Below are 12,033 nucleotides of genomic sequence, written 5' to 3'. Positions count from 1 at the left end.
CAATTGACTCATCAATATACGGGCACAGATATAAAGTTATGTATTTTCCTGCACGGTTTTAAAAAAATGATTAATACGCTGATCAAATCAAATTATTGAATTCATTATATACATCATTCAATTTTAACAAAGTGCAACTAAATTCATTATTGCCATTTCAGAGTGTTCAGACAGTTTGAATACTTTTAATCTGTTGTGGTAAAGTTGAATGAAAACAATCTTGAACTTGATTGCATTTTCCTGGAAATTAAATGAAACTATTCAATATAAGGTTTTTCGTAGATTGTGAAACAATCAAGCGATGATGTTAAATTTGGCATGGGGACATTTATTTCTCAATTCTCCAGCCTACATTTCTATCTTAACTGATTTTAGAATGTTAGCAACTTCACATCTTCATAGTCAGATAAAATGTTAATTGTTTATGAATGCCCCATGCATACTGTTTGTAGGTGATCAGTTTAAATTATAGTTAGTTCGAAGATGACGTCACTCAGGTCTTTGTTATTGTTTTTTGCCATCCGCGTTTATGAGTAATGCTCACTGAACTGTATTAACCCGACTATAAAAGTTCATGGATACACACAGTTTTGTGTGTTGGTCCGTTATACTTCCGGATGGCAATGTTATGAGCTTCTTAGCCAAGCGCATACTATCTATAAGCATACTTATACATTAATGATTGTATCATTTTTGTTTAATCTTATACTTTTTCTTTTTATATTTCTCTATATTTTCACCTTCACCTCAATTATAGCTGGCTACAATAATGTAGACGTTGCAGAGTTTCTGCTTGAGAACGGGGCTGATGTTAATGCTCAAGATAAAGGCGGCTTGATTCCACTCCACAATGCGTCTTCCTATGGTGTAAGTAGAATGCTTCTTGAATAATCCTTTAATTCATTATAATTTTGAAATAATCTGCTGTTGGCTCCCTCCCCATTTTTGTTTCAAATATTTTTGTGTCTGTGTGTGTGTGTGTGTGCGTTTTTTGTTGTTGCATGTTTTATCACACATTAATAGTTTCTTCACAAATAAGTTGTAATATGCCAATTTTACTCATAAGTGTCTTTTCATTCTCAGCATGTGGATATCGCAGCCCTGCTCATCAAATTCAACACATATGTAAATGCCCAAGACCGTTGGGGATTCACACCAATTCATGAAGCAGCCCAAAAAGGACGGACACAACTTTGTGCTCTTTTGGTAAGTCTCCTATATTATATCGGGTGTTTTATTTCAAATGTATGCCACATTTTCATTTGAATTAAATATTGATTTACTTAAGCTAAATCAATTACATTGAAAAGAATGATAAAATTCATATTTCAAGCATTTGGCTTTTAAAAACCTCAATCAAATCAATAGCGCTGCTCTGAATTCTGAAATCTTTTATGAGTGTTCTGTCTTCACATAGTTTAATGCTACCCAAGTTAAATGATGTCTTAAGTTTAATGCTCATTCAAAAAAGCATGTCCGAATAAAAGGACTGACCCATTTATTCATTTAATTTTGTTTTTTTATTTTACTCTATAAAGAACTTCGTAAATAGTTGATTTCATTATAAGATAAATGGTCATGAAGGTTGACTTTGAATTTCATTTACCAAATGAGGGTATGGGAGACAATTATCTTTTATATACTGTTTAGTCAATTTTTGAATGTAGAATTTATTTTGTAAACGTGCATTTTTGATGAAGATACCATGGCTTTCAAGGTGTGTGACTTATGATGTTTCAGACTTGACACAACGATGGGTTACTCGAGGATCTTCTTCATATTTCTGCTGAATTCTTCTCTCCTTTGTCTTTTTTTCTTTTTTCAAATGCTTGATAACTGGATCTAAATTTTTAGTCTCTAATAACTATCATCTCCCTTCTGCTGAAATGACCTACAAGTGTTGTAAAGACCTTTAAATCTACATTTATTAAAGACATAACTTTTAATTTTTCACTCTATTACTAGTTGGCACATGGAGCTGATCCGACAGTTAAAAATCAGGAAGGACAAACACCACTTGATCTTGCAACTGTAAGTATCCTTTAAAAAATCAAACATTCTTATAACTTCGCAATTCACGCAGACTATATTTTTCTGTGATGTCCTTTCTTTTTTCTTTTTTTAAAAAGTTAAATTAAAAATTGTTTGTTAAATTCTATGCAGCTGAACTCTTCTTCAAACTTGATTCCTTTATTTTTACTTATTTATCTTATTTTATAATTGATCAGTTAATGAAACTCTAAACTTTTACTAAATTCCAGGCAGATGATGTTCGCGCCTTGCTTCAGGATGCAATGCCACCCTCTTATATGCCTCCATCTGTAACGAAATCCCAAGCTACAAATCTTACCAGCTCCAGTAATTCCTCCTCTTCGAAGTAAGATCTTGCGATTGTACACATCTCGTTCTAAATAAATGTGACAGTAGAGAGTTTCATGCTTTTTTGTTGTTGTTGGTGTTGGTAATTAATCTACAAATTGGAACTCAAAAACATCTTGATTATATATAGAAAATTTATTAGGGAAACATGTTAAAGAAAGTCCTCCCCTCCCCCTCCAGTTATTTCTCATAAATCTTTTAAAAATTACTGGAAGACTATGTCTCCCACTATAAATTAGACTTTCTTTTAATTTCCTTCTCTTATATTATGATTTTCAATTTCCTCCTATATATAACAGAAGAGTCCATTATTGAAACTCATAAAGTTTAATCTAAATATATCATATGTCAGTCTTAGTTTCATACAGAAAAGCAACAGCAATGTGTTGTTAACAACCAATAACTGTGTATATGAATTAATGTTTTTTTTAATTGATAAAATTTCTATACACATTAAGGTTTTTTCCTTATTCTATTTGCATTGACAGTAGCCTCTTTAACAGTCGCGACTCTGATGGAATCTTGGGAGCCATCGGTGGAAATGCCAGCGGGAACAGTTCTGTTGGGATTATCGGGGCTCCATCATCTCCCCAAGCTGGTGATGGTTGTGCTGACAGAACCATTGGAGAAGGGGAGAGAAATATAGATGGAGTCAGTGTCACAACATTTTTGTCTAACATTGGACTGGAACAGTTAAGGGACATATTTGAAAAAGAACAAATAACCATGGATATTTTGGTGGAAATGGGTCATGAGGAGTTGAAAGATGTTGGGATCAATGCGTATGGTCATCGGCATAAAATTCTCAAAGGTGTGGAAAAGTTGGTTGCTTCTAAAGGTAAGATGATCAAAGTTTTGTAACATTTTGTGTTGGTGACGATTTTCTGAGAAGTTCCTTTTTTTATAGTTTTATTCAAAATTTAAATAAAGCAAAGGAAACCCTTTAAGTCTCAATGCCCATGGTGACCTTATCTCGATCTCTGTATTTTTAAATGGATAATTTCAGCTGCTTGCTTCCATTTGGACAAGGTGTTAGTTTATCACAATTTACCATCTGCCAGTTCTAACATATCCAGCTACCCAGTCATTATTGGTTGGACAGAGAGTTCAGAAAAAACCTTGACTACTTTTTGGACCAATACTGGTCCTTTGCTTGTGAAATGAATGCTCTTCCAACTGGCCTATCAATTACTTGTTGCTATTGCACTCTTTCCTCTTCTTACTGAATCAAAGTTGTTTAAATATAAAATACATATTATTCCATGTTGTGTGAATTGAAACAAAAAATCTAATTTTGTGTCTTCTTTTTAATACAGTGCATATAAATCATGAACATTTTCTGTTGGTTGCAAGTCAATTTTTTTTTATAAACATTGCATCTTCTTGTGCACTTATCACATTACTGTCTACTTCTAGTTGTGGCACCCTAAAATTGTGTTCAATTTAGTGATTTTGTAAATAAGACAACTGTGGACTATACAAACCAATGGTATTGTTTTATCTCATGAATCTCAGTAAACTAGATTGCCTCAGTGACAATTACTAGTAATACAGTTGCACCTCGTTGAGAGAATCTCTTGAAGAAGAAATGGAGATTTGTTGTAATAATAAAAAAAAAGAAAGTTCTCTTGATTTAAGAATACAAGCCTTTTACATAAATATTAACTCTCTCCTTACCAGCCATTTTCAGGATTTTCCCCAAAACTTCACACCCAACTAACACAAAAATATATTTTTATCACTCAAACACAATTTCAGTAAGTTTTTGTGATAAATAATTTCTGTAGCAAAACATGCTCTACAACACACTGTTCATTTTCAATCAATTTTATGATGTACAAGAGAAATTTGAATAAGAGAAATGTTGGTTGTATCGTTACGAATGTGACGATTTTCATATAGGTTGTTAGGAGAGGGTTAAGGCTTTATGATGAATTTTTCCTTTTCATCCTTCAGGTGTCCAGTCTATGGTGGGTATTCCCAGTCAAGGCACAGTTCTTCTTGACTTGATGCCCGACGACCCCGAGCACATCTCTGTGAAGGATCAGGTAAGTTACATTAAAAGTTTTATTTAGATCAGCAATGTATATTTATTTGCCAGCCCTAATTTTAAGAGAATTAGTGGATGATTTTCACTATTCTAGTGCTCTTGAATTTATTGCGACCATTGGACTGACTAATATCACAGAACACACTTTTAATGAATTGATGGAAATCATGAACAAACATTTGTGCAATTGTTTATTATTATTATTATTTTATTATTAGATTTAGTTCAATAACTAGCTTTATAAATCGAGAATCAAGCTTTTAATTTGATGTATTCATATGTTTACAAAAATGTGGTTTAAGTGTATTTCTGAATTAACATTTTCTCAGTTTTATAGATTATTTTTTTCCAACGAAACAATAAATGTATACCTCCGTAAATGTAAAAATGCTCTACATGATGAATAACACTGCCGTAATAAAGATGAATTAATAATCATCAGTGATGATACTTTTCCGCGGAAATCCGCGGTTTTCTTTCCTTTCCTCGGTTTTCCTCCTGAGATCCTCGATCCGCGGATATTTCCTTCATTTCCTCCTTTTACTTTTTTTTATATAATAAATCTTTAAAAAATACCTCCTTTAAAAAAAAAATATATATATATAAAAAATTTCCTCCTTTTACTGGACTCCGGGCGTTTTAAAATTGTACTCAAAAGAAGTCATCCTGCCTACTTTCCTGTGGTGCAAAAATGTTCTAGGTGAGTTTTCCGTTTTTCCGAGACTTTTCCTCCTTTTTGACTTTTTGTGAGTATCATCACTGAATCATTCCAGCATTAATAGTACCGATTGACAGATTGTTTAAAATTTTAATGATGCCGGGTCTAATCTGCCCTGAAACTTGGTGCACACAGTGGCAATTAGAAATGCTGAATGGATGAAATAAAGTAATATAATTAATCAGTCTAGACAGCTTGTCTCATAAACTTTGGAATATCATGTGGTGCATGTAGCTGCAATGAAAATCTTAATTGTAGGAACCAACATGAAGAATTGAAATATTGAGAATCATGAAATATATAAGCCAAAATGTACTTTTACAACTTTTGCATAATAAATAAACAGTTCAGTATTGATTCAATTGATGATTCGAATATTTGAAGATAAATTCCTTAATACAGAATTTTAAAACACCATGACTATCTCTGAGTAGACAATTTCTTCCACTGAAACAAGAAATCTGGAACCTTATAGAGAGCTAACAGCAAGAGAAAGGTGCTTTTGAAAAAAGCCAAAAGCTTAATTAAACCCTCAAACTTAAAGCTTATTTACAAATCGTGGAAAGATAGCCAGCTATCATCTCTGGTGGAGATGAGTGGAGTATTCAACTAACAAGGTACTCACTTCATCTCTTGTTGTATTCAACTAACAAGGTACTCATTTCATCTCTTGTTGTATTCAACTAACAAGGTACTCACTTCATCTCTTGTTGTATTCAACTAACAGTTCTTTGATGTTCACGTTTCTCATTTTTTCATTTCATTTCCATTGCAGATGTTAAGTACTCTTAGAGATCATAAAGACAACGTTGGAGGTGTATTTAACCATTACAACATCATCAAAATACAAAAAATTAGAAATAAGAGACTGCTTGAACGCTACTGTCATCGGAGGAAAGAAGTTTCAGAAGAAAATCACAGCCAGCCCAATGAAAGACCTCTGTTTCATGGCTCTCCTTTCATAAATGCTATTGTTCACAAAGGTTTTGATGAGCGACATGCTTACATTGGTGGCATGTTTGGAGCAGGTGGGTACATCAATATGATCTACTTGATCAGCTATGGAATTTGTATATCAGATGTTCCAGAACATACCATAAGTGACTCATGTGAAGCCGTTTTATTCTTTTAAATATTTTTTATTCAATGCATTTACATTTCACAGTTTCAAGCTGCGAAGTATTTACGCTGAAATATGAAAAATTTAGTTAAATATAAACATTTATGAAGTGTATTCCACAGATTCAATTAAATACTCTGTACATTGCCTCATTTATTCCACCAGGTGGCCATATGGAACCAAATTTCTATTTTATAGAGTACAAATTACCAGTTAGGCATCTTTTTTTTTTTTTTTTGTACTACAAGCACTCTTACATTTTTTCACTCCTTTGATCAGATTGTCTCTCCAGTGGGGTGTTGTGTTTAGATTTCTTTATACAAGGACTCAGTGCCAGAGCAAGTGTACGATTATTGTCATCTTTGTGGGTTTTTTTTACATGACAAAACACTGCAACACTATGCTTTTGATGCCACTGTAAAAAAACAACAAAAACAAACAATGTAAAGAAAAAAAAAAGAGTATATTCACTGTGAAAAGAGTTCAAATGGTACTGATTCAAGATAATCTGAATATTGGGGTATAATAGTGTCAGACAATCCTTTCACCTTTATCATATATATATATATATATATATATATATATATATATATATATATATATATATATATATATATATATATATATATATATATATATATATATATATATATATATATATTACCATATTCTTGTATTTTCTCCAGGTATTTATTTTGCTGAAAATTCTTCTAAAAGTAACCAGTATGTGTATGGGATAGGAGGTGGTACTGGCTGCCCCTTGCATAAGGATCGATCTTGTTATATTTGCCAAAGGTGGGTAAAGCACTTCAATTTTGCTCTCAGATCATTTCATTTAAATTTTTAAAAATTAAGACAACTCAATCCTTGTAGCTTAATTCTGAGTGCATGTTACTCACAAATAAAACTATTAACATCCTAAGCTAAATCGAAGATTTTTATTACCCATGTCTCAACACACCAGGGATAGCCTATGTCTGATAGATTGGTCTTATCCAAAGGATTGGAAGCAATTGTTAGATGTGCCAATTTTTACCCAGGTTTTTCCAGTAAATCTTGTTTTTCCTTGATTTTATTTCTAAATGTCTTGTTTACACAATAAGTGTTGTTTATAACATTTTTCTATTGGACATCAGAATAATGTTCTTAATGTATTATTATAATAATGAATCAGATTTGGATAAGAGGCTTTTGTGCATTTGGCTTCGGGGAAAAATCTCCGATTTTGAAAATTAAAATTCTGATTTTAAAAATATGTATAATCCTGTTTTACTGGCATTGTGGATTGACAGCTATGAATGGACATGATCTATATTACATCTCCATGTGTTCGAGGTCATTGGTCACATTGCAAAGTGTGCCCAAAATGACCCACATAGTGAAAAGTGTTCACAGTTTGACAACAACAAGATATGAAGTGAATAGAAAAGTGCCAGAAGACAATAGAGAATAAACAATTTTTCGCGGCGGTGGTGGGGTTTGAACCTGCGACCTTATTGGTACGACAACTCCGCCTGGCAGGTGAGAGCGTGGCTCTACCGTGTGAGCTATCCACGAACTGGTATTCGTTTCAAACTCAAAGTCATTACTAGATCCCTCTCTCACCCACTTCTTGAGACCACCGATTCGTTCGTACACCACCATCGCGAATAATTTTGACCAGCAGTTAAGCTTAATAGCCAATATTCTCAACACAAACATATAACATAGAAACGATTGAGACATTGAGTATGCTCCGGTGTATGGGGTGAATTTTTAATTCAGAAAAGTGAGTGGAGCAGGCACTTATGTTGGTAACAACAAGATATGAAGTGAATAGAAAAGTGCCAGAAGACAATAGAGAATAAAAAATTTTTTTTTTCGCGGCGGTGGTGGGGTTTGAACCTGCGACCTTATTGGTACGACAACTCCGCCTGGCAGGTGAGAGCGTGGCTCTACCGTGTGAGCTATCCACGAACTGGTATTCGTTTCAAACTCAAAGTCATTACTAGATCCCTCTCTCACCCACTTCTTGAGACCACCGATTCGTTCGTACACCACCATCGCGAATAATTTTGACCAGCAGTTAAGCTTAATAGCCAATATTCTCAACACAAACATATAACATAGAAACGATTGAGACATTGAGTATGCTCCGGTGTATGGGGTGAATTTTTAATTCAGAAAAGTGAGTGGAGCAGGCACTTATGTTGGTAACAACAAGATATGAAGTGAATAGAAAAGTGCCAGAAGACAATAGAGAATAAAAAATTTTTCGCGGCGGTGGTGGGGTTTGAACCTGCGACCTTATTGGTACGACAACTCCGCCTGGCAGGTGAGAGCGTGGCTCTACCGTGTGAGCTATCCACGAACTGGTATTCGTTTCAAACTCAAAGTCATTACTAGATCCCTCTCTCACCCACTTCTTGAGACCACCGATTCGTTCGTACACCACCATCGCGAATAATTTTGACCAGCAGTTAAGCTTAATAGCCAATATTCTCAACACAAACATATAACATAGAAACGATTGAGACATTGAGTATGCTCCGGTGTATGGGGTGAATTTTTAATTCAGAAAAGTGAGTGGAGCAGGCACTTATGTTGGTAACAACAAGATATGAAGTGAATAGAAAAGTGCCAGAAGACAATAGAGAATAAAAAATTTTTCGCGGCGGTGGTGGGAGTTTGAACTGAGACCTTATTGGTACGACAACTCCGCTGGCGGTGAGAGCGTGGCTCTACCGTGTGAGCTATCCACACTGGTATTCGTTTCAACTCAAAGTCATTACAATCCCTCACTCACCCACTTCTGAGACCACGATTCTTCGTACACCACCATCGCGAATAATTTTGACAGCAGTTAACTTAATAGCATTATTCTCAACAAAAGCTATAACATCAGTAACGATTGAGACATTGAGTATGCTCCGGTGTATGAGGTAATTTTTTAATTCAGAAGTGTGGAGAGCACTTAGTTGGTAACAACAAGATATGAATGTGAATAAAAATGCCAGAAGACATAGAGAATAAAAATTGGTGTAGGATCGGTGGTCTCAAGAAGTGGTGAGAGAGGGATCTAGTAATGACTTTGAGTTTGAAACGAATACCAGTTCGTGGATAGCTCACACGGTAGAGCCACGCTCTCACTGCCAGGCGGAGTTGTCGTACCAATAAGGTCGCAGGTTCAACCCCACCACCGCCGCGAAAATTTTTTATTCTCTATTGTCTTCTGGCACTTTTCTATTCACTTCATATCTTGTTGTTACCAACATAAGTGCCTGCTCCACTCACTTTCTGAATTAAAAATTCACCCCATACACCGGAGCATACTCAATGTCTCAATCGTTTCTATGTTATATGTTTGTGTTGAGAATATTGCTATTAAGCTTAACTGTGGTCAAAATTATTCGCGATGGTGTTACGAACGAATCGGTGGTCTCAAGAAGTGGGTGAGAGAGGGATCTAGTAATGACTTTGAGTTTGAAACGAATACCAGTTCGTGGATAGCTCACACGGTAGAGCCACGCTCTCACCTGCCAGGCGGAGTTGTCGTACCAATAAGGTCGCAGGTTCAAACCCCACCACCGCCGCGAAAAATTTTTTATTCTCTATTGTCTTCTGGCACTTTTCTATTCACTTCATATCTTGTTGTTACCAACATAAGTGCCTGCTCCACTCACTTTTCTGAATTAAAAATTCACCCCATACACCGGAGCATACTCAATGTCTCAATCGTTTCTATGTTATATGTTTGTGTTGAGAATATTGGCTATTAAGCTTAACTGCTGGTCAAAATTATTCGCGATGGTGGTGTACGAACGAATCGGTGGTCTCAAGAAGTGGGTGAGAGAGGGATCTAGTAATGACTTTGAGTTTGAAACGAATACCAGTTCGTGGATAGCTCACACGGTAGAGCCACGCTCTCACCTGCCAGGCGGAGTTGTCGTACCAATAAGGTCGCAGGTTCAAACCCCACCACCGCCGCGAAAAATTTTTTATTCTCTATTGTCTTCTGGCACTTTTCTATTCACTTCATATCTTGTTGTTACCAACATAAGTGCCTGCTCCACTCACTTTTCTGAATTAAAAATTCACCCCATACACCGGAGCATACTCAATGTCTCAATCGTTTCTATGTTATATGTTTGTGTTGAGAATATTGGCTATTAAGCTTAACTGCTGGTCAAAATTATTCGCGATGGTGGTGTACGAACGAATCGGTGGTCTCAAGAATGGGTGAGAGAGGGATCTAGTAATGACTTTGAGTTTGAAACGAATACCAGTTCGTGGATAGCTCACACGGTAGAGCCACGCTCTCACCTGCCAGGCGGAGTTGTCGTACCAATAAGGTCGCAGGTTCAAACCCCACCACCGCCGCGAAAAAAAAAATTTTTTATTCTCTATTGTCTTCTGGCACTTTTCTATTCACTTCATATCTTGTTGTTACCAACATAAGTGCCTGCTCCACTCACTTTTCTGAATTAAAAATTCACCCCATACACCGGAGCATACTCAATGTCTCAATCGTTTCTATGTTATATGTTTGTGTTGAGAATATTGGCTATTAAGCTTAACTGCTGGTCAAAATTATTCGCGATGGTGGTGTACGAACGAATCGGTGGTCTCAAGAAGTGGGTGAGAGAGGGATCTAGTAATGACTTTGAGTTTGAAACGAATACCAGTTCGTGGATAGCTCACACGGTAGAGCCACGCTCTCACCTGCCAGGCGGAGTTGTCGTACCAATAAGGTCGCAGGTTCAAACCCCACCACCGCCGCGAAAAAAAAAATTTTTTATTCTCTATTGTCTTCTGGCACTTTTCTATTCACTTCATATCTTGTTGTTACCAACATAAGTGCCTGCTCCACTCACTTTTCTGAATTAAAAATTCACCCCATACACCGGAGCATACTCAATGTCTCAATCGTTTCTATGTTATATGTTTGTGTTGAGAATATTGGCTATTAAGCTTAACTGCTGGTCAAAATTATTCGCGATGGTGGTGTACGAACGAATCGGTGGTCTCAAGAAGTGGGTGAGAGAGGGATCTAGTAATGACTTTGAGTTTGAAACGAATACCAGTTCGTGGATAGCTCACACGGTAGAGCCACGCTCTCACCTGCCAGGCGGAGTTGTCGTACCAATAAGGTCGCAGGTTCAAACCCCACCACCGCCGCGAAAAATTTTTTATTCTCTATTGTCTTCTGGCACTTTTCTATTCACTTCATATCTTGTTGTTACCAACATAAGTGCCTGCTCCACTCACTTTTCTGAATTAAAAATTCACCCCATACACCGGAGCATACTCAATGTCTCAATCGTTTCTATGTTATATGTTTGTGTTGAGAATATTGGCTATTAAGCTTAACTGCTGGTCAAAATTATTCGCGATGGTGGTGTACGAACGAATCGGTGGTCTCAAGAAGTGGGTGAGAGAGGGATCTAGTAATGACTTTGAGTTTGAAACGAATACCAGTTCGTGGATAGCTCACACGGTAGAGCCACGCTCTCACCTGCCAGGCGGAGTTGTCGTACCAATAAGGTCGCAGGTTCAAACCCCACCACCGCCGCGAAAAAAATTTTTTATTCTCTATTGTCTTCTGGCACTTTTCTATTCACTTCATATCTTGTTGTTACCAACATAAGTGCCTGCTCCACTCACTTTTCTGAATTAAAAATTCACAGTTTGACAGATATCCAACGTTACAATTGGTCATTTTGCTCAGCATGACTCATGGGTATGTTTACAACTTTCATAAACAAAGCAGCGTGTTTAGACACATTG

At 36.1% G+C, this 12,033-nt stretch overlaps 1 protein-coding gene across 2 annotated transcripts in view; it reads left to right on the top strand.

The window, feature by feature from the left end:
- The window catches only part of LOC144966197 (poly [ADP-ribose] polymerase tankyrase-1-like), a 35,860-nt gene that overhangs the window by 19,497 nt on the left and 4,330 nt on the right, over positions 1-12,033 (top strand). Inside the window, exons 17-24 of one of the 2 annotated variants that reach the window (XM_078902359.1) lie at positions 758-867; positions 1,084-1,206; positions 1,966-2,031; positions 2,262-2,377; positions 2,868-3,217; positions 4,336-4,427; positions 5,923-6,175; positions 6,954-7,062. In XM_078902359.1, coding sequence (XP_078758485.1) covers positions 758-867; positions 1,084-1,206; positions 1,966-2,031; positions 2,262-2,377; positions 2,868-3,217; positions 4,336-4,427; positions 5,923-6,175; positions 6,954-7,062 — 1,219 coding nt within the window. The remainder of the gene's footprint in view (positions 1-757; positions 868-1,083; positions 1,207-1,965; positions 2,032-2,261; positions 2,378-2,867; positions 3,218-4,335; positions 4,428-5,922; positions 6,176-6,953; positions 7,063-12,033) is intronic. The other variant, XM_078902360.1, reaches the window with a different exon arrangement.

This window comes from Berghia stephanieae, chromosome 2 (genome assembly GCF_034508935.2).
Source record: "Berghia stephanieae isolate SIO BIC M18660-M18661 chromosome 2, UCSD_Bste_1.3, whole genome shotgun sequence".
NCBI classification, from domain to species: domain Eukaryota; kingdom Metazoa; phylum Mollusca; class Gastropoda; order Nudibranchia; family Aeolidiidae; genus Berghia; species Berghia stephanieae.
This window is presented reverse-complemented; position numbering and strand designations above follow the sequence as displayed.